The 24441-nt window shown below is 39.2% G+C and overlaps 1 protein-coding gene across 2 annotated transcripts; it reads left to right on the forward strand.

Annotated features, from left to right (window-relative positions):
* The first annotated feature begins 384 nt into the window (after positions 1-384).
* LOC139044918 (uncharacterized) lies at positions 385-16498 on the forward strand. Of its 2 annotated transcripts, none has more exons than XM_070506481.1 (2): positions 385-12668; positions 13132-16498. In XM_070506481.1, the coding sequence occupies exon 1, from the start codon at positions 11971-11973 to the stop codon at positions 12637-12639; it is 669 nt and encodes a 222-aa protein (XP_070362582.1). In that variant the 5' UTR covers positions 385-11970; the 3' UTR covers positions 12640-12668; positions 13132-16498. The 2 variants fall into 2 exon arrangements, with proteins under 2 accessions (XP_070362582.1, XP_070362581.1); XM_070506480.1 differs by having other exon boundaries at positions 388-12668; positions 13020-16498.
* Positions 16499-24441: the final 7943 nt, after the last annotated feature.

A 24441-nucleotide genomic window follows, 5' to 3' on the forward strand; every position in this document is an offset into this window, starting at 1 on the left:
TCTAAATAAACTTGCTTAAATAAAAAAATAAAATAGACCACAATGAGATATCACTTCACACCCACTAGAATGGCCATATTTTTTTTTATAACACCAGAAAAGCGTTGGCAAGGAGCTGCAGAAACTGAAACTTTCAAGGACAGCTGATGGGAATGTTAAGATGTGCCACTGTAGAAAACAGTTCGGCATTTCCTCAATAAGTTAAACACAGAATTACCATAAATTATGATTACGACTCAGCAATTCCACTCTTGGGTTTATATCCAAGAGATATGAACACATATGTCCAAACAAGAAAATGTACATAAATGTTCATAGTAGCACTATTCACAATAGCCAAAAGGGAGAAACAAACCAAATGCCCATGAACTGGTGAATGGATACACAAATGTAGGATATCCATACAATGGAGTATCAATTAGTCATAAAAACGAATGAAGTACTTGGGGTTGGCCCTGTGGCTGAGTGGTTAAGTTCACACGCTCTGCTGCAGCGGCCCCAGGTTTCGCCGGTTCATAATCCTTGGTGCAGGGACACAGCACCGCTCATCAAACCACGCTGAGGCGATGTCCCACATGCCACAACTGGAAGGACCCACAACTAAAATATACAACTATATACTGGGGGGGATTGGAGGGAAAAAGCAGGGCAAAGAAAGAAGATTGGCAACAGTTGTTAGCTCAGGTGCCAATCTTCAAAAAAATTTTTTTCAATAAAAATTTTTAAAAAAAGGAATGAAGTACTGATACATGCTACAATATGGATAAGTCTTCAAAACAGTATACTAAGTGAAAGAAGCCAGACACAAAAGACCACATATTATATGATTCCATTTATACGAAATTTCCACAACAGGCAAATCCACTGAGTTAGAAAGTACATTAGTGCTTGCAAGGGGATGGGGAAAGGAGCATTAGGAGATACAGGGTTTCTTTTTAGGGTAAAGGGAATGTCCCGAGATTAGTGATGATGGTTGCACAACATTGTGAATATACTTAATGCCAATGAATTGTACACTTTAAAGTGGTTAAAATACTAAAATTTATACCATGTGTATTTTACCATAATTTTAAAAAAACAGAAAAGGAATATACAAATAACAAGGTTAGTAACCCCAATCTTTGTCCATTAATGTTCTCCCTTCCAGCCTAAGAGTCATCTTTAAAATCTGTTATGAAAGTTCACAGGTGTGCATGTATACGCTATCTCCATATTCGTTGCCAGGAAAATATATTTATATCATTTATGAAATATCTTTTCTTATTTATTTTTAATCTAAAAGCACTTAAGGGCAAAACCTAGGGATTCCTGGTTTTATAAGGCTCAGTACTATAGAACCTCCTTGGGCAAACAAACATTATTCAGAATTTGTCTGAAAATGTCAAGCTTTCCAAAACACTTAAGAAACAACAAAGGACTGAACAAATTCTAGTCTATTGTTTTAAATACAAGATACAAATGTTCTGATGGAGGTAAGGAATACCTTCTTTTTTTTTGAGGAAGATTAGCCCTGAGCTAACATCCGCTACGAATCCTCCTCTTTTTGCTGAGGAAGACCGGCCCTGAGCTAACATCCCTGCCCATCTTCCTCTATTTTATACGTCGGACGCCTACCACAGCATGGCTTGCCAAGCGGTGCCATGTCCACACCTGGGATCCGAACCGGCAAACCCTGGGCCGCTGAAGCAGAACGTGCGAACTCAACCACTGCCCCACCGGGCCAGCCCCAGAAATAACATATTTTAGTAACAGAGCGGCAATATTTGAATAAGATCTGCATTTTACCTTATTATGTTTAAATAGTGGTCTCTATATAATACTCAAAACAATAAAACTTACATTGCAATAAAGGTCACATGTTCATGTGGGCCAAATTACTGGGAACTTAAGAAATGTTTCATTTTATTTGGTGCACTGATTTTTGCTTTACTCAATACATTAACTTCATCGATACACCACTCCAAACCCCCACCCAAAGGCAGACTCTTCAAATGGAGACAGGAGGCAAAGAATGTGACAAAAGCAAGAAAGCAAAGCAAAAAGTTTTATTCTTGTTGTGAGGAATTATAAGAAAAGGGTATTTAGGGGAGAACAGGGGTTCTCTTTCTCTGCAGGGAAAAAAACCCCACACAATTTTAATGAGTTTAGACTTTAGAGGCAGAAAACGGCACCTGTTTCCACAATTCATCCATCAAGTAAGACAGGTAACCCTAGCTCCCATCAAAAATAATTGGACAAACATTTAGAATTCAGATGTCAGAGACAAATCACGGAAAACAGTAATAAGCAGTTGGTAGTATGAAGGAATACAAGTTATCTAAATATTTTAATACTACATTTGAAATTGGGAAGGAAGGAGGAAGAAGGTGTACCCAAAAGTCATCTTTACCTGCCTTGAAACTCCATCTTTTACCCAAATTCATTCTACCCCTCATCTGAGTACTAAACTACTCTATCATTATACCACATATTACCTGTAGCACTCAGTTGGTGCTCAGCATATGCTCCTATTTTTTTCTGGGGGGGGATAGGAGTTACAAGTATATGCCTATGTCCTCCTAAAAATACTCCTTGCCTAAAGGACTGTACTATCTTCTCAGTATTTCCAGTAATTGGCATAATCGAGTATAGACTCAAACATCTGTCACCTCCATGCTCAAAATATTCAAAGGCTTCCCATGTCTATAAATAAGGATAAAGTACAAATTCCTAAGCATAGCATTCAAAGCTCTCTGCAAGAAATTCACACGACTTTCCAATCTTATCTTACCACAACTCTTAGCTCAAAGAAGGTTCTCTTTCCCTTCTTCTCCCACTGAATTTTCTTTTACTTCTCTTATAATAAGCAATACATTCTGCTTGTAGTTCCTTGTTTAAAACTCCGAGTACTCTCTACTAGAGTGTAAGCTCCTCAAAGAAGGAAACTGGTCTGGGTTCAGCTCTTTTTCCCCACGTGGGAAATAACCAATTGCCTTGTACAGAGGAATAATAAATGTTTATTAAAATGAAGATAATGCCTGGCGAGGGAGTCCTTAACAGAGTGGTGATTTGTTGAGCTATTTTTTTAAAACCCTGAAGTCTTTCAGTGCCCTCAAATATTTTCCCTTCTGTCTCTAAAGTGAGGTATTCAGTAAGCTGTGTTGGATGCACTATAGTCAGCCTTTGAACGAAATGTATTATTTCACATACTTAATGAGTAACAGGTTCAGTCACTTTAATGTGAGACATTCACTCTTAGTTCTCTATTTTTAGTAGATACTCAGAATACACAACGAGAGTTCATAAACAGGGTGTTTTGGTTTTGAATTTGGGGGGTATCTGAGGAAGGAGGAAAGGGGAATGACAAGAGAAATGAGAGGTGGAGAAATTCTCTCCGACTCTATAGAAATTAACCAAGCCTACCTTCAAATCTCTACATTAATGGCAGAGAATGAGCTGATTAACAATCAGTATTAAAAGCAAAATCACTTTAAAATACAGTAAAAGCAAAGATATCATATGCCTCCTGATAAAATGTGCTGAGAGAAAGACACATCACCTCATAGTATTCCTAGCAAAATACAGAATCACAAAGAAACATCAGACAAACCCCAATTAATGGACCTGTGTTCTTCAAAAGACTGAAGGGAGAAAACAGCAAGGTGAACTGCTCCAGATTAAAGAAGATTAAAGAGACATGACAATGAAATGCAATGCATGTCCCAGAATTGAATCCCGGGCCAGAAAAAAAAGAAATCTTTGTCTCTCAGTATAAAAGACATTATGGAGCAAGTGGTAAAATATGAATAAGGTCTATAGATTAGAAATAGTATTGTTATCAGTGTTCACTTCTAATTTGCTAACTATACTGAGGTTACATAAGAAAATACTTCTATTTGGGGGGAATACATGTCAAAGTATTCAGTGTAAAGAAGGATCATGTCTGAAATTTACTCCCAAATGACTCAGAAAAATAATAATAGGGAATGATAAAGCAAATGTGGTAAAATATTACCATGTGCTAAATCTGGGTGAAGGGCATATGAGAATCTTTGTATTATTTTCTAATTTGTAAAATTTTCTAAGTCTGAAATTATATTGTTTACCTTTTTATTTTGAACTATAGTAAAAAAGGAGATAATTATCTCCTTGAAGGTAGATCAGATTCATTTCCCGGGGTTATAGTTATAAAAAATTCAAAAACTTATTCAATAAAACATTACATAAGGTCAATGAGACAGTGACTAGAAAATTGTTTTAAGCAAACGGATAGATATTAAAAAAATATTATTTATAAAAACAAAATGTCTGGGGCTGGCCCCATGGCCGAGTGGTTAAGTTCACGCACTCCGCTTTGGCGGCCGAGGGTTTCGCTGGTTCAGATCCTGAGTGCCGACATGGCACGGCTCATTAGTCCATGTTGAGGCAGCATCCCACATGCCGCAACTAGAAGGACACACAACTAAAGCATACAACTACGTACTGGGGGGATCTGGGGAGAAAAAGCAGGAAAAAAAACAAACAATGTCTTTTGTGGGGAGGACTGAGTTACTAGCCAAAATGTATATTAATACAGGTTTTTTAAAGCATAATGAAAGCTCCATGGGGGTGGGGTCTTAATTTGTCTTGTTCACCTAAGCAATTCTTAGAACAGTTATTGGCACATGGTAATAGTAATCAGTAATAACTAATATTTGAGTAATTATTATGTCCCAGACACTAATCTAAGTGTTTTGTGTCCACTAATTCATTTAATCCTCACACAGTCCAAGAAATATCTGGTAAATGAATTAGTACTTTCGAAGGATGACAATTACAGTCAGTTCTGCAATCACACAACATGAGTTCCTAAAAATCACCAGGTTATGCAATATTATGCAACGAACACCATAAGACTCACAGGAAAAATGGACTTAGAAGCAGTAAGACTCAAAAAGTTTCATCAGTGACACATTTTTTAAAAAGATAGAAACCTAAAAAACACAGTAGCACAAGTGTACACATGTTAAGTGATTAAGAAATACACAAATACAGTAATATGGCACTTACCTTGAAAAAGACATGACATGTGCCTGTGGAAATGGGCCTCAGAAGGGTTGCAGCTTATGAATTATTATAAAGTGATGGAAGGACGGTTATCTGAAATTGGATGGACAACTGTAACAACAGATGTGATGGATGTGGCTCATAACACAAGGGGTAAACTGAGGGAGCTGATGTATGTTTGAGGTGTGTGCACGTATATCCATGTATTTTAATATAGCTCAGTTCAGCTGGATGCAGTTTTCTGCATTCACCTAGGGCAGAATCTTTCTATAAAAGGCCAGATAGTAAACATTTTAGGCTTTGTGGGCCATTAGGTCTCTATTGCAACTATTCAACTTTGAGACTGTGGTACAAAAGTAGCCACAGACAATGTAAACAAATGGTCTTGGGTGTATTCCAATTTCACAAAAATAGGCCACTGGTTAGTGGCCATAGTTTGCTGACCCTTGACCTTGCAGACCAAATCCTGTTTATTTGCAAATGCAAATTTTGTCTTAGGCTCAAATTGTTCCGATAGATTAATTTTGTTCAACCAAATCAACATTTTCAAAACAAGCATTACAGCAGAACTAAGTTTGGAATGCTAGCAAATAAACCAAAAAAAAAAACAATGTAATTCAAAAGGCAAAATAAATCTAGTATTACTGGAAAATAAATTATTTTTGATTTTTCATTTTATAAATCAAATGTCACCCAAAAGTCAACTGACCACATCAAATGACCAAAGCAAAGACAACTAAGGACAGATTTTGAACAATCATAGTCATTCAAAATCTGTGTTAAATTCTACACAATCCTTAAGAAAAGTGAGAAATACTTTTGACAGTTCTTCTGAACTGAAATTATCAGGATCATTCACAAGGGCACGTGGCTTTTACAAGATGAAGCCACAAAAGTTAGCATACCAAAACTGCACTATAAGATGAAAAAGTTCTGAGGATCTAAGGTACAGCGTGGAGACTATAGTTAATGATACTGTATTACGTACTTGAAAGTTGCTAGAGAGTAGATCTTAAATGCTCTCACCACAACAACATAATTAACAAAAACGTTAATTATGTGAGGTGAAGGATGTATCAACTAACATTATTGTGCTAATCATTTCAAAATATATACATCCATCAAATCATCACACTACACACCTTAAACTTACACAATGACATACGTCAATTACATATCAATAGAGCTGGGAAAAACATACTAATTGCACAATCATTATACACTATTCGTCCAGGAGTTGAGCTTTTAAGTTGACCTTCTTCCAAACAGAAAACACTAATTTATACATTCCTTGCTCAAACTGCTATACCTCACATCCGGAATCCTGCCCCAGTCTTCTTTGTCAAAACTGTGCCCCTTCTCCAAGATTCAAATGCTATCTTTCCATAAAGCCTTTCCCGGACCTCATCACAAATCTCTTCCTACTCTGAACTCCCACAGAAACTTAGTTTTGACCTAATGCAGCATTCATCATTTTATATCCTGGTTTAAAACTATTTGTGTACATATCTTATCTGCTCTGCTATGTGGAAAATAAGACTAATCTTTAACCATACTAATCCCTCTGCCTGGACTGCCCTTTTTCACAGCCAATCCTCAACTCATCCTAACTCATCTTCGACACCCAATACAGATACCATCTCCTCTGAAAAACTTTCCTAGACATCCCCCAAATTAGGCTTTCCTTCATTTCTGATGCCTAACACAGCCAATATACCTCCATTTTAGCACTGCTTTGTAACTGCTTATTTACTTACTATCTCCCTAACTAGATTAAGAATGCCTTAAGGGGGGCTGGCCTCATGGCCTAGTGGTGAAGTTCAGCACACTCCGCTTTGGCAGCCCAGGTTCAGTTCCCAGGCACAAACCTACACCACTCATCAGGAGCCATGCTGTGGTGGTGACCCACAGACAAAATAGAGGGAGACTGGCAAGATGGTAGCTCAGGGAGAATCTACCTCCAAAAAAAGAAAAAAGAACGCCTTAAGGAGGCAGGAATTTTATCTTATTACCCTTTGGATACCCTAGCACCGTGCCTGGTCCCTAGCTGATACTCAAGTATTTGATCGACTAATAAAGCATTCCCCCAAAATAAAAAGTATAGGAGATACACACACACACACACACACACACACATACATGAACACCACAGCCATACCAATAATTCTTAAACAAATATTGCATGGAACAGTTAACAAAAAAGCCAGACTACAGATACCAAGAATTGCTACTTCAAACCAAAACTGAGAGTCTCAGAGTCAGGAGGTGAAAATAGTGGCTACAGTAAAAAAGTCGCAGAAACTTTTCCCAGGACAGAAAGTATTAATGGCTAGAATTAATATAGGTCTTTTCAAAAGCATCATCTCCAATCATTAAAGGGCAGAAATATAATACACTGAATATAGTAATCTTTCAAAACAGAAGATATCCTAAGGCACATTAACAAACTTCCCATCAAAAAGTTTTTCCTTTCCAATAAACGTTTGCAAAAGTATGTGTACATGATACTATGACATCATATTAGCAACAAAACACCTGTATCCCAACCAACGTAAGCTTTAAGGCAAAAAAGATATGCATACATTGAATAAAGAAACTTAACCTCATCACCACCCTTCTCTCTACCCCCACAAAAGGCAAGTAAAATCAAAAAAGGATCAACACACATAAGCAGGAGTTTTTAAATAACGATAGAACATCTAGTACAACTTCATTTTGTAAATGACAAAGTAGAGCTCTAGAAAGGATAAATGATTTGTCCAAGGCCACACAATCAGTTAAGCAACAGGGCTATAACCAGAAAACCAGGTTTAGCTCCAAGTTCAGTGTTCATTCCTCTACACCAGCAGTTGTCAAACTTTTAGTCTCGGGATCTCTTTATGCTCTTAAAACACTTAAAAATTAACAAAGACCCCAAAGAGCTTTAGTTTATTGTCTTCTAAGAACTGCTGTTACAACCATGTTACCTCCCCCTGAACAACTTTACACTTTAGCAGTATCTATTAAACTCACTCCCAGTTCACAGATGGAGAAATGGAGGTTAACCATCCTGTATGTCAGCTATCAAGCCAATCATAAGACAAGCATTAAGAAACAGGTACAGGGGCCGGCCCCATGGCCAAGTGGTAAAGTTTGCGTGCTCTGCTTCGGTGGCCCGGGGTCTTACCAGTTCGAATCCTGGGCGCAGACCCAGCACCTCTCATCAGGCCAGGCTGAGGCGGCATCCCATGTACCGCAACAAGAAGGACCCACAACTAAAATATATACCACTATGTACTGGGGGGCTTTGGGGAGAAGGAAGAAAAATAAAATCTCAAAAAAAAAAAAAAACCCAGGTACAGAGAGATCCTACTTGGACACTCCTTTTACTGCCCTGCTAGATTCAACATTCCTAAAGAAAGATCCATACACCATTTTCCAGTGACTTAAACCATTTGAACAGCTTCTGCCACGTCCAAGAAAACATTCAAGGTCTAGAGGAAAGGACCTCATGTAAACCCAACAATTGCCTGTATCCTGTCACCCAATCCATAAACTTATTCAGACTCCAAGAGTGAAATAGGCACATAAATTCACACAATTTCTTACAGAAAAAAATTATTTCACACACCTATATCTATACAGAAATTCCTTTAAGTACCACATTTATCTCATCTCTAGAAATACAACATATAACTGAAAACTCATGGCCAACTACACCAGAGGGTGCCAATAATGAGAACTGCCCTGATCAAAATTAAAGCCCCAAGCAATAACATAACCAAACAGCTGGTATTTAAATGCTTTCAAAACCCTTTATAAAATTTGCATCTACTCTCCCACCACAGGCCTGGCTTAATGCTTTCCACATAGTGAGAATGCAAACACTTCACAGGTTACATTTTTCAAAAATTAGGTTAGTATGGGGGCCGGACCCGTGGCCAAGTGGTTAAGTTCGAGCGCTCTGCTTTGGCGGCCCAGGGTTTCCCTGGTTCGGCTCTTGGGCGCGGCCCTAGCACTGCTCATCAGGCCATGCTGAGGCAGTGTCCCACAGAGCAGAGCCAGAAGGACCTACAACTAGAATATAGAACTATGTACTGGGGGGCTTCAGGGAGAAGAAGAAAAAAGAAGAAGATGGGCAACAGACGTTAGCTCAGGTGCCAATCTTCAAAAAAAAAAAAAAAAAATTAGCGTAGTGTGTAACTGATTGTGAACTACCAGCCTAACAGACACTTCCTAAGACATTCTGCCTTTTTAAATTTAAGACCAATAACTAGTTATACTGCTGTCAGCTTTTCAACTAATCAGCTGCCATAAGGATTAAAATGACAAGTCACATCAAATCTCAAAGAGGTTTACATGAAAATAAATTACAGCTAAGTTTACCTGTCAATCAGAGGCTGGTCTTTCATAATGCCAAACATTTGAAAAAACAAGCCAATCCTATTTAAAATAAAACAAATTTTAAAAACTCTCTAAAAACAATAACAAAACCTTTAAAGGTTTTTTTTTCCCCCACTGATTTTTCAATGTATGATTTAGCCAGGTCATGCGTTTCTTTTCCTGCCTCTTGCCTTTGGGCTATTTTTTCACCACAAAACCCTAGAAAACTTTCTTTGTTTATAAACACAAGTAAAAATTAGAACTAATCTTTGCTCTTAGTGTTCGACAGAAGATCTGATAAAGAAAACACCTGGAACTATTTGTGTAAAATAAAGTTAATGATAATGTATTATATAGTTCGTATTATTTCATATTATAAGAGAATCAAGAGTGATTCAGTATTGTGGGTTCAACTCACTCAAGCATTACTGTTACATTATCCTTTAACTACGATTATGACTTGAGATGAATGACACTTCAGCCTGAGAAAGTTCTTCTCAACACCCACTTTGAGCTCCTTCATAGTAAATAATCAGGAAGGAAAAACTTTTTAAAATTAATTCTCTACATTTATATTTGTGGTTCTTTACAGACGGTTTTTCACATAGCTTAAGACTCTCCTGGAATTAAATGTTTCGGTTATCTCACTATCTCATCTGGACACACAAGTCAAAATATTATAAACAGCTACAAACTCAAAGACCTACACCAAATGACCACAACAGTAGCTACCATGAACTTCTTCCATTATAATACTGGGGCCAAATTAAAATGGTCAGAATCGCGTTACATCTGGCAGCTCAAGGAGGCATTAACGTCTTGTGGTTAAGAACATAAGCTTCAGAGTCAAGAGTGGGTTCAATTCCAGCTCCACCAATTACAAACTACATAACTTTGGTCAAGTTCTTTGATTCTCTGTCTCAGTTTCCTCCTCATCTGTAAAATGAGGAACACCACGTACCTTCTCCATAGGGTTGTTTCGAGAAGTAATCAAGATTATACAGGTAAAGGTTAACAATAAGCACTCGATTTTAGTTATGATTATTACTCTTAGCAACAAGATCTACAGAAATTCAAGACCCATAAGAAAAAGTGACCCTGGCATAACATGAATAATTCTATCCTGAAAGTCTAGACATAAATAATTTGTTCACCCTAAAGAACGAGAGAAAATCCAAGTTCAACCTATGGTCTTAAATGCAGACTTTGTGAGACTTAGTGAAATCTAAAGGTCATATTTAACTGTAAGGTACACCCTTCATGTATATGAACATGAATGCCTGATAATAAACAACCAACAAGTTGTACTGGGTACCTCATGTGCCCAATAACCCGTAAATAAAGGTTTATTGTACTTGGGCCAATTAACACAAGTTCAGAAACCAAAGCGACAATCTTTACACAATTACGGATCCATAATCTAAGAACCAAAGCGTATTATTTTTTCTTGAGGGGAAAAAAAACATCTATCTACTGCTTGTTAATGCAGAAAAATAGGCATAAGAGGTATCAGAGGCTCGTTCCCAAACTCTACACGCTAGCTAAAGTGCTCTAGAAACGTATACCATCCTAACAGTTACTCAAAGGCACCTTTTTGCCAGCTACGAATGGAATTCTGATCCCTGCTCCCTGTAATTTTCTTTACTTTGCCACTAGGCGCCAAGGATACATCTCACAGTAGAAAAATTACTTAATTCACTAGGGATGAAAAGTCAAACGTCAAACTGCCTGAAAAGCAAGCCAGCCAGCTGTGTAAAAGTGGTATACATCTGATATGAACAACCCATATTTTTAGACACTATCAGGACGCAAATCAGAAGCACAAGAGAGGGGCCGGCCCAGGGCCGAGGGGTTAAGTTCCTGCGCTCCGCTTCGGCGGTTCTGGGTTTCGCCGGTTCATAATCCTGGGTGCGGGAACACGGCACCGCTCATCAAGCCACGCTGAGGCGGCGTCCCACACGCCACACCTAGAAGGACCCACAACTGAAAATACACAACTGTGTACTGGGGGGCTTTGGGAGAAAAAGGAAAAATACAATCTTTAAAAGAAAAAAAAAGCACAAGAGAAAAACAGCCTCCAAACGCACTTGATTGCTAAGAGGTGGCCTGCCAGGCACAGCTTCCCTTGCAATAAATCTTACTTCCCATCCCTCGTGGAAGAAATAAATAGGCTCTAATTACTTTTGCTCGAAATTTGCCCAGAAAGTGGAGAAACGTTTGAGGTCTGCCTTCCCACCCACTAAAGCCAGACTTCACAAAAAGCAACGCACACGAGTCCTCCAGGAGGAAAACCCTGCGTTAGTATCCCCCGCCTCGAGGTAGACCCAAGGATATCAGCGCACAGAAAGAACGGAAATGCCAGGCAAGCCCTCCCACTCACCCCCAAAAAACGGACTGACCCCAGGGGCTGCCGAAAAAAACATTCCGCAAGGCCGGGGTACTTCCCGTCTCCAGCAGCCGAAACGCCACTGAGCTGTCCCAGGATCTCGCATCCTCCCGCCTGCTCGCCCGCCCCTCCCCCGCTTCCCACCCCCCACCCCCACCGCTGCCCCACGCAGTTTCCAGGCCCCAAGATTAGGAGGAATGACCGGGATACCAACACCCGCCTCCGGCTTGGGAGTCTCAATCCCACCAGCTCCGGAGAAGCAACAGAGGAGGGCGGCTGAGCCGCGGCGGCCCAGGAGGCTGGAGGGAGCGCCCCCCACGCCACCCCCACCCCGGCCTGAGTCGAGCGCCGAAGCCTTCTCCCCAAAGGGAAAAGGATGCCTCTCGCCGCCAAGCAACGCACCAGCCTCAGCCCTCACGCCAGCGCTTCCCGACGCAGAGGGCGCGGAGGCCCAGCCGCCGGGACCCGGGAGACGGGCTTGTTTTACCTCAGGGGTTCAGCAGTCACGGTTTCGCTTCAATGCCTACTTGGCTTCAGCGAGCGGAGGGCACCACTCTGCGCTCCCGGCGCCCGGTTACCACAGAAATGCACGGGCCTCGTCGTCGTCGTCACCGCAGCTGCTGCTGGATCCTCCCCACAGCTCGAAGGCCGCTGCCGCCGCCACCGCCGCAGGAGCCGCGGAAACAAAGCGCCGCCGTCGCTGCCGCCGTTCTGTGGGGCCGAGGCTCAGGCAGGAGAGGTGGCGCGGCCTCCCTCTGCCGCGTCCCGTCGTCCACCGGCTCCCTCCGCCGGGGCGCAGGCGCTTATTGGCCGCGAAGACACACCTTCGTTGGGGGCCTGTTGCTAAGGCGGTCTACGTCGTTTGATCCCGTCTACCTTGTCGTGGGGGGTCCAGGTCAGTCCCATTGACCTGAAAGTGCTAGTGTCGTATTTTGACTTTATTCGGAAAGTGCTTTTTGACCCGTCTTCTTTTCTTGCACTTATTGACAAAACAATATTTTACTATAGAATAACACTGTATATGAATACTATAATATTAGTATATCACTATACTAAGCCTTTATCTGGGTTATCTCATGTAATCCTTATGCCCTTTGAGGCAGATAAACACTTGTTAGCTACATTTTCCAGATGAGGAAACCAAGACACAAAGTCCCACGGTCATGGAACTGAAATTCAGATCAGACACTGCCCTCTTAATCACTACTCTATATGGCCATATTGTATATTTTTTCTTATATTCCAGGTTATCGAGTTCTTTGCTTTCCTAGATGTTTTATATATAATAGTCAGCATGCCACAATGCTTAAAAACATAAACCCGCGGCCGAGTGGTTAAGTTCCCGCGCTCCACTGCAGGTGGCCCAGTGTTTCGTCGGTTGGAGTCCTGGGCGCGGACATGGCATGCTCATCAAACCACGCTGAGGCGGTGTCCCACATGCCACAACTGGAAGGACCCACAACGAAGAATATAATACAAATATGTACCAGGGTCTTTGGGGAGAAAAAGGAAAAAGAAAATCTTTAAAAAAAAAAAATAAACATAGTCACAGACATACCTCGTGTTATTGCGCTTCACTTTATTGCTCTTCTCACACATTGCACTTTTTACAAATTGAAGGTCTGTGGCCTTGAGCAAGTCTGTTGGTGCCATTTTTCCAAGAGCATTTGCTTACTTCATGTCTGTGCACCACATTTTGGAAATTCTCGCAAAATTTCAAATGTTTTCATTATTACTATATTTGTTATCATGATCTGTGATCAGTGGTCTTTGAGATTACTACTATAATTGTTTTAGGGCACCACAAACCTCACCTACATAAGACAGCAAACTGAATAGATGTGTGTTCGGACAGCAATTTCCCTTCTCTCTCCCACTCCTCTGGCCTCCCTATTCGCTGAGACACAATATTAACATTAGGCCAATTAATAACCCTACAATGGCCTATGGGTGTTCCAAGTGAAAGGAAGAGTCGCATGTCTCTCACTTTAAATCAAAACCTAGAAATGATTAAGCTTAGTGAGGAAGACATATCAAAAGCCAAGACAGGCTGAAAGCTAGGCCTCTTATGCCAAACAATTAGCCAAGCTGTGAATGCAAACGAAAAGTTCTTGAAGGAAATTAAAAGTGCTACTTCAGCGAACACGCAAATAAAAAAGCGAAAGAGCCTTATTGCTGATATGGAGAAAGTTTTAGTAGTCTGGATAGAAGATCAAACCAGCCACAACATCCCCTATACCCAAAGCCTAATGCGGAGCAAGGTCCTAACTCTTCAATCCTCCAAAGGCTGAGAGAAGTGAGCAAGCTGCAGAAGAAAAGTTTGAAGCTAGCAGAGGTTGGTCCATGACTTGCAAGGAAAGAAACCATCTCCATAACAAGAAAGTGCAAGGTGAAGCAGCAAGTGCTGACATAGAAGCTGCAGCAAGTTCTCCAGAAGATCTAACCAGGATAAAGATGACGGTGGCCACACTAAACAACAGATATTCAATGTAGACAAAACAGCCTTATATTAGAAGAAGATGCCATCTAGGACTTTCATAACTGGCGAGGAAAAGTCAATGCCTTGCTTCAAAGCTTCAAAGGACAGGCTGACTCTCTCATTAGGGGCTAATGTACCTGGTAACTTCAAGTTAAAGCCAATGCTCATGTACCATTCTGAAAATCCTAGGACCCTTAAGAATTATGCTAAAGGTACTCTGTCTAAGCTCTATAAATCAAACAACAAAGCCTGGATGACAGCACATCTATTTACAACATGGTTGAGTCAATATTTCAAGCCCACCATTGAGACCTACTTCTCAGAACAAAAGATTCCTTTCAAAATATTACTGCTTATTGACAATGCACCTGGTCACCCAAGAGCTCTGATGGAGACTGCAACGAGATTAATATTGTGTTCGTGCCTCCTCACACAACATCCATTCTGCAGCCCATGGACCAAGGAGTAACTTCAACTTTCAAGTCTTATTATTGAAGAAATACATTTTGTAATGCTATAGCTGCCACAGTTAGTGACTCCACTGATGGACCAGGGCAAAGTAAATTGCAAACCTTCTGGAAAGGATTCACCATTCCAGATGCCACTAAGAATATTTGTGATTCATGGGAACAGGTCAAAATAGCAACATTAACAGGAGTTTAGAAGAAGTTGATTCCAAACCTCATGGGTGACTTTGAGGGGTTCAAGACTTCAGCGGAGGAAGTTAACGGCAGATGTGGTGGAAACAGCAAGAGAACTAGAATTGGAAGTGGAACGTGAGGATGTGACTATATTGCTCCAATCACATGATTAAACTTTCACAGATGAGGAGTTGCTTCTTGTGGATGAGCAAAGAAGGTGGTTTTTTGAGATGGAATCTACTCCTGGAGAAGATGCTGTGAAGATTATTGAAATGACAACAAAGAATTTAGGATATTACATAAACTTAGTCAATAAAGCAGTAGCAGGGTTTGAGAGGATTGATTCCAATTTCGAAAGAAGTTCTGTGGGTAAAATGCTATCAAACAGCATCACATGCTGCAGAGAAATCATTCATGAAAGAAAGAATCAATCAATGTGGCAAACTTCACTGTTGTCTTATTTTAAGAAGTTGCCACAGCCACCCCAACCTTCAGCAATAACCACCCTGATCAGTCAGCAGCCATCAGCATTGAGGCAAGACCCTCCACCAGCAAAAAGATTATGACTTACAGAAGGCTCAGATGATGGTTAGCATTTTTTAGCGATAAAGTATTTTTAATTAAGGCATGTATATATTTTCAGACATAATGCCACTTAATATTAATAGACTTAATAGGCTATAGCATAGTGTCAACATAACTTTTATATGTCCTGGGAAACCAAAAAGTTCCTGTGACTGGCTTTATTGTGCTATTTGCTTTCTTGTGGTGGTCTGGAACCAAACCCACAATATCCCCAATGTATGCCTCTGTGCGTGTGTGTGTGTGTGTGTGTGTAACATAAGACCAACTTGAGATCTGCATACAATTCTTTCAATATTGAATAAATCCAAAACTGCCACTTGGAATACACATACACATCGACCTTTTCCCCAGTCTGATATGATCTTTAGCTCACAGACCAACCAATCTAGGTCTATTTTCTCCTCATTACAGAGGTTTGGCTGGATGAGCTCTAAAAGCCTCTCCAACTTTCATGTTCTATAATTTAACTGTCGATTGGTAATCTCTGCAAATCACAAATCAGTTCTCTAAATCGGATGGCTTCAAATTTTATTTCCAATTTTATTCCGCCATACATGTTTTAGTCCATTCCATTTACTTTTCTTGAAATTTGCAAGACCTCCTGTTGTGTTTAGGTGACAGGGTTGCTGCTTTCTACTGGAATAGCAAGTGATGAGCCTTTCTTGAATGGAACACTTTGATAATCTGATAGACTCAGGCAACTTTTTAACCAAGAGAAGCTTTTACACATTTCAAGTCCTCTGTCAAGTATTCAAGTACCATTGCCAAATATACAAACTAGCCTTCTGTATCTGGTATACTGATTTTATTCTTGTCTTCCATACATTAAATGTCACTTAAACATACAATTTGCAGAAGTTATATTTTCCTCCTTGGGAAATGCAATAAATTTGACAGGAGAGCCACTCCATTACATGACAGCACATGGCTTTTAAACTAGTTCTTGCTGACAAGACTCCTTAACACTAAACAGCATTAAATGACAAATTCCACAAATAGAGAACTATCTTAATAACAAAATGATAATCACAGAATTTTTAAGATGTGTGAATCATAAGAAAGACAAGTCCAATAAAGGATGACTAACAAAGTTTTACTGATAGATTATTGTACATACATCACTTTTAGTAGATGATTCTCAATGAGTTTCCTTCAGCTATATTTTAGAAAAAGTTCACTGGCCCATATCTCTTTCATATTTTTCATCAAATTGCCACAGAAATCAACATAAAACCCTTTCTTGGACTCTCGACCATAAATGTGTAATTTGTGAATCTGCTTTGGAAGAAAGACAAAGTAAATTACCATTAAAAGAGCAAATTGGAGGAGAAAATAGATGCTCTCATAATTTGTAATAAATACCATCACAAATTGTGACTATTTTATGTCAGAATCATAACGCTTTGGCAATATCTATGAAATTTTTAAATGTGTATATCCTTTAATACAGAAATTTAACTTCTAGGAATTTATCCAACAGATATATGTGAAAAATGAGATGTTCACAAGACTATTCACTGCAGCATTGTTTGTAACATCAAAGCTTTGTAAATAACATAGATATTCCTCAATAGGAGACCGGTTAAGCGAATTGTGCTATGCATACAACAGAATACCACATAGCACCTTAATATAAAAATTTTTCAAAAATCATTTGCATTTCCATGCACTAACAATGATCAATCCAAAAAAAATTTTTAAACAAATCTCATTTACTATAGCAACAGCAAGGATAAAATACTAAGGAATAAACTGAACCAAGGAGGCAAAAGATTTGTACACTGAAATCTAGAAACTATTCCTAAAAGAAAATACAAATGAATGGAAAGACGCACCGTGCTCACGGACTGGAAGACTTAGTGTTGTTAAATGGCCACACCAGCCAAAGGGACCTACAAATTCAAAGAAATCCCTATCAAAGGCCCAACATCATTATTTGCAGAAATAGAAAAAAAATCCTAAAATTCACATGGAAGCTCAAGGGACCCTGAATAGCCAATACAATCTTACAAAAAAAGAGCAAAGGTGAAGACTACACATTTCTTGGTTTCAAAAAATACTACAAAGCAACAGTAATCAAGATGATGTGGCATTGGCATGAAGACAGATATATAAACCAATGGAACAGAAAAGAAAGCCCAGAAATAAACCTTTGCATATATGGCCAAATAATTTTCAACAAGGATGCCAAGACTACACAATGGGGAAAAGACAGTCTGTCCAACAAATGGTGTGAGGAAAATTGGATATCCACTTGCAAATAGTGAAGTTGGACCCTCAACTTACACCATATACAAATATTACCTCAAAATGGATTAAAGACCTAAACCTATAAAATTCCTAGAAGAAAACATAGGGGGAAAGATTCAGGACATTAGATTTGACAATGGTTTCTTGGATATGACACCAAAAGCACAGGCAACAAAAGCAAAATAGACAAATGAGACTACAGTCGTGTGCCACATAACAACGTTTCAGTTAACAATGGACCACATGTACAACAGTGGTCCCATAAGATTAATACCATACAGCCTAGGTGTGTAGTAGGCTATACCATCTAGGTTTGTGTAAGTACACTCTATGATCTTTGCACAACTTGGAAACCACCACATGATGCAGTTCTCAGATTTCCCCATCTTTAAGCAATGCATGACTGTATATCAAGCTTAAAAACTTCTGCACATCAAAGGAAACTATCAACAGAATGCAAAGACAACCTATTGGGGCCGGCCCCCTGGCTGAGTGGTTAAGTTTGTGGGCTCTACTTCCATAGCCCAGGGTTCCGCCAGTTCGGATCCTGGGCACAGACATGGCACCACTCATCAGGCCATGCTGAGGTAGCATCCCACACAGCACAACGAGAGGCACTCACAACTAGAATATGCAACTATGTAGTGGGGGTCTTTGGGAAGAAAAAAAAAAGAAGATTGGCAACAGTTGTTAGCTCAGTTGCCAATCTTTAAAAAAAAAAAAGACAACCTACGGAATAGGAGAAAATACTTGCAAATCATATATTGATAAGGGGTTAATATCCAGAATATATAAGGCACTTGTACAATTTAACACCAAAAAACAAATAACTCCATTAAAAACATTGGTTAAGGACTTGAATAGACAATTCCCCAAAGAAGATATACAAATGGCCAACAAACATATGAAAAGATGCTCAGCATCACAAACCATAAGAGAAATTCAAATCAAAACAACAATGAGATATTACCTCATGCCTGTTGGAATGGCTATGATAAAAAGACAGGAATAAATGCTGGTGAGGATGTGGTGAAAGGGAACACTTATGCACTGTTGGTGGGGATGTAAAATGGTGTGGCTGCTGTGGAAAACAGTATGGAGGTTCCTCAAAAAGTTAAAAATAGGATTACCATATGGTCTAACATTTCCACTTCTGGATGCATACCTAAAACAAAAGAAAGCAGGGTCTCAGAGAGATATTTGATACTGATGTTTAATGGTAGCATTATTCACAATAGCCAAAGGGGGAATCAATCCAAATGTCCTTTTACAGATGAGTGAATAAAGAAAATGTGATATACCTCAACAAAATATTGGCAACCCGAATACAGCAATACATCAGAAAGATTATACACCATGATCAAGTGAGATTTACACCAGGGATGCACAGATGGTTCAACATTCACCAATCAATCAATGTGATACACCACATTAAGAAAATGAGGAATAAAAATCATATGATCATCTCAATAGATGCAGAGAAAACATTTGACAAGATCCAACACCCTTTTACAATAAAATGGCTATAGAAGGAAAGTACCTCAACATAATAAAGGCCATATATGACAAACCCACAGCCAACATCATACTCAACAAGGAAAAACTAAGAGCCATCCCTCTGAGAACAGGAACAAGACAAGGGTGCCCACTCTCGCCACTCTTATTCAACATAGTAGTGGAGGTTTCGGCCAGAGCAATTAGGCAAGAAAAAAAAAGTTGTCCAAATTAGAAAGAAAGAAGAGAAACTCTCCCTGTTTGCAGATGACATGATTTTATATGCAGAAAACTCTAAAGAATCCATTGGAAAACTATTAGAACTAATCAAGAACTACAGCAAAGCTGCAGGGTACAAAATCAACTTACAAAAATCAGTTGCATTTCTATACTCTAATAACGAACTAACAGAAAGAGAACTCAAGAATACAATCCCATTTACAATCGCAACAAAAAGAACAAAATATCTAGGAATAAATTTAACCAAGGAGGTAAAAGATCTATACACTGAAAACTACAAGACATCATTGAAAGAAATCGATGATGACATAAAGAAAGGGAAAGATATTCCATGCTCATGGATCTGAAGAGTAAACATAGTTAAAATGCCCATAATACCTAAAGCAATCTACACATTCAATGCAATCCCAGTTAGAATCCTAATGACATTCTTCACAGAAATAAAACAAAGCATCCTAAAATTCATATGGGGTAACAAAAGACCCCAAATTGCTAAAGCAATGCTGAGAAAGATGAACGAAGCTGGAGGCATCACAATCCCTGACTTCAAAATATACTACAAAGCTACAGTGATCAAAACAGCATGGTACTAGTACAAAAACAGGCACACAGATCAATGCAATAGAATTGAAAGCCCAGAATGAAAACCACACATCTATGGACAGCTAATCTTTGACAAAGGTGCCAAGAATATACAATGGAGAAAGGAAAGTCTCTTCAATAAATGGTGTTGGGAAAACTGGACAGCCACATGCAAAAGAATGAAAGTAGACCATTATCTTGCATCATACACAAAAATCACCCAAAATGGAGTGAAGTCTTGAATGTAAGATGTGAAACCATAAAACTCCTAGAAGAAAACATAGGTAGTGCACTCTTTGACATCAGTCTTACAAGGACCTTTTCAAATACTATGTCTCTTCAGGCAAGGGAAACAAAAGAAAAAATAAACAAATGGGCCTACATCAGACTAAAAAGCTTCTGCAAGGCAAAGGAAGCCATGAAGTAAATGAAAAGACAAACCACCAACTGGGAGATAATATTTGCAAATCATGTATCTGACAAGAGGTTAATCTCCAAAATATATAAAGAACTCATACAACTCGAACAAAAAAGAAACAACCTGATCAAAAAGTGGGCAGAGGATACGAACAGACATTTTCCCAAAGAAGATATACAATAAGCACATGAAAAGATGTTCAACATAACTAGTTATTAGGGAAATGAAAATCCAAACTACAATGAGATACCACCTTACACCTGTTAGAATGGCTATAATTACCACAACAAAAAACAGTCAATGTTGGAGAGGATGTGGAGACAAGGGAACCCTCCTACACTGCTGGTGGGAATGCAAACTGGTGCAGCTAATATAGAAAGCAGCATGGAGATTTATCAAAAAAGTAAAAAATAGAAATACCATATGGGGGCTGGCCCCATGGCCGACTGGTTGGGTTCACGTGCTCTGCTTCGGTGGCCCAGGGTTTCATAGGTTTGGATCCTGGGTGCGGACATGCCACCGCTCATCAGGCCATGCTGAAACGGCATCCCACATAGCACAACCAGAGGTGATCACAACTAGAATATACTGGGGGGCTTTAGAGAGAAGAAGAAGGAAAAAAAAAAAAGAAGAAGATTGGTTGGGGCCAGTCCGATGGCCGAGTGGTTAAGCTCCTGTGCTCCGCTTCGGTGGCCCGGGGTTTCACCAGTTCAAATCCTGGGTGCAGACATGGCACCACTTGTCAAGCCATGCTGAGGCGGCATCCCACATGTCACAACTAGAAGGACCCACATCCAAAAATACACAACTATGTACGAGGGGAGGGGCTTTGGGAGAAAAAGGAAAAATAAAATCTTTTCTTTAAAAAAAAAGAAGAAGATTGGCAACAGATTTTAGCTCACATGCCAATCTTTAAAAAAAGAAAAAAGAGGGGGGCCGGCTCCATGGCCAAGTGGTTAAGTTCGCGCGCTCCACTGCGGCGGCCCAGGGTTCAGATCCTGGGCGTGGACATGGCACCGCTCGTCAGGCCACGTTGAGGCGGTGTCCCACATCCCACAAACAGAGGGACCTGCAACTAAGATATACAACTGTGTACAGGGGGGTTTGGGGAGATGAAGCAGAAAAAAAAAAAAAGACTGGCAACAGTTGTTAGCCCAGGTGCCAATCTTAAAAAAAAAGAAAAAAAGAAAAAAAGAAATACCATATGACCTGGCTATCCCACTACTGGGTATTTATCCAAATAATTTGAAATCAACAATTCAAAGAGACTTATGCACTCCTATGTTCATTGCAGCATTATTCACTATAGCCAAGATACAGAAGTCAACCCAAGTGCCCATCGACTGACAAATGGATAAAGAAGATGTGGTATATATATATATATATATATATACACACACACACACATAATGGAATACTACTCAGCCATAGAAAAAGACAAAACCGTCCCATTTGCAACAACATGGATGGAGTTTGAGACTATTATGTTAAGCTAAAGACCAGGCAGAGAAAGAAAAACACCAAATGATTTCACTCATATGTGGAAGATAAACAAATATATGGACAAAGAGAACAGATTAGTGGTTACCAGAGCAGGAGGGGGTTGGGAAGTGGACAAAAGAAGTAAAGGGCACATATATATATGATAAGTCACAAATAATAATGTACAACTGAAATTTCACAATGTTATAAACTATTATGACCTCAATAAAATAAAGAACATATATGTAAGAAAATGTGATATGCATACATACATATATACATACATATACACACACATACATACATACATAAATACATACACACACAATGGAATATTATGCAGCCTTAAAAAAGAACGCAATCCTTTCCTGTGCTACGACATGAACGAACCTCGAGGATATCATGCTAAGGGAAATAAACCAGTCACAAAAGGACAAATGCTTTATGATTCCATTCCTATGAAATATCTAAAATAGTCAAAATCATAGAAACAGAAAGTAGAAAAGTGGTTGACAAGGGTTAGGGAGGGGGCATTACTGTTTAATGGGTATAGAGTTTCAGTTTTGCGAGATTATGCAGTTTGAAAGATCTGTTGCACAACAATGTGGAGATACTTAACACTACCGAACTGCACACTGAAAATGGTTAAAGTGGTAAATGGAATGTTTTGCGGGCTTTTGTGCCATGATAAAAACTTTTTTAAAGAAGGCAGGGCTAGATGTACAGATATGTGAGATGTTTTCCTAGTTATACCGTTAAATGAAAAAAAAAGCAAGTCACATAACACTGTGCATAGTATTTTAATATTTGTGTTAGGGGTGAGTGGGGAGAGGAGAGAGAGGATAAGATAAGATAAAAAGTGAAATAACTCGGAAAGAATGAAAATTACACTTGATAATGGTGGCAGCCTTGGGAAAGTAATCTGGTAGCTGGGGGAACAGGGCAGGAGGCGGCTTCACTATACTTCACTATATACTCTTCGTCCCGCTTATATTTTGTACCATCTGAGTGGATTTCCTATTCAAACAATGGATGTAATTTCAATATTAAGGCAGTGTAGTATTAGTGGAAGAATGCACAGATAGATCAGTGGAACAGAATAGAGGGCCCAGAAATAACCCGCACAAACAGAGTCAACTGATCTCTGACAAAGGACCAAAGGCAATTCAATGGGGAGAGGACAGTCTTTTCAACAAATGGTGCTAGAAGAACTGGACATTTACATGCAAAGAAAGCAAAGCTAGACACAGACCTTGCACTTTTCATAAAAATTAACTCAAAATAGATACAGATCTAAATTTAAAATACAAAACTATAAACTCCTATAAGCAAAATGGAGAAAATCTAGGGGATTGTGAGTTTGGCAATGACTTCTCAGATGCAACACAAAAAGCATGATCTATTAAAGAAAAAGTTGATAACTTGGAGTTTATTATTAATTAAAAACTTCTGCTCCGCAAAAGACACTGTTAAGAGAATGAAAAGATAAGCCACAGACTGGGAGAAAATCTTTACAAGATATATCTAATAAAGGACTGGTATCCAAGATATGCAAAGAACTCTTACAACTCAACAATAAGAAAACAAAGACTCAACTTAAAAATGGGCAAAAGAACTGAACAGACACCTCATCAAAGAAGATATACTGATGGCAAATAAAGTTATAAAAAATGCTCATCATCATATGTCATCAGGAAATGGCACATTAAAAGAACAATGAGGGGCTGGTGTGGTGGCATAGTGGTTAAGTTCGCGTACTCTGCTTTGGCAGCCTGGGGTTCATGGTTCAGATTCCAGGCACAGCCTACACATGTCTCATCAAGCTATGCTCTAGTGGCAATCCCACATACAAGACAGAGGAAGATTAGCACGAATTTTAGTTCAGGGACAATCTTCCTCAAGCAAAGAGAGGAAGATTGGCAACAGATGATAGCTCAGGACCAATCTTCCTCACCAATAAATAAATAAATAAATAAACAAACAAACAAACAAACAAACAATGAGATACCACTACACACCTATTAGAACGGCTAAAATCCAAAACACTGACAACACCAAATGCTGATGAGGATGTGGGGCAACAGAAACTCTCATTCATTGCTGGTGGGAATGCAAAATGATACAGCCATTTTGGAAGGTTTCTTACAAAGCTAAACATACCTTTATTATATAATCCTGCAATTGCAAACATGAATGAATGAAAGAATTGAAAACTTACATCTACACAAAAACCTGCACACAAATGTTTATACCAACTTTACTCATAATTGCCAAAACTGGGAGCAACCAAGATGTCCTTCAGTAGGTGAATGGATCAATAAATGGTGGTAGAACCAGACAATGGAATATTGTTCAGCCCTAAAAGAAATTAGGTATCATGTCATGAAAAAACATGGATGAAATTTAAATGCATATTAATAAGTGAAAGAAGCCAATCTGAAAAGCATACATACTATATGATTCCAACTAAATGATATTCTGGAAGAGACTAAACTAT

Source organism: Equus asinus, chromosome 3, assembly GCF_041296235.1.
Source record: "Equus asinus isolate D_3611 breed Donkey chromosome 3, EquAss-T2T_v2, whole genome shotgun sequence".
In the NCBI taxonomy this organism is placed as follows: Eukaryota; Metazoa; Chordata; class Mammalia; order Perissodactyla; family Equidae; genus Equus; species Equus asinus.

What these genes read in the sequence shown, in the direction of transcription:
- LOC139044918 (XM_070506481.1), top strand. Translation starts at nt 11,971, where the DNA reads ATGACCGGGATACCAACACCCGCCTCCGGCTTGGGAGTCTCAATCCCA.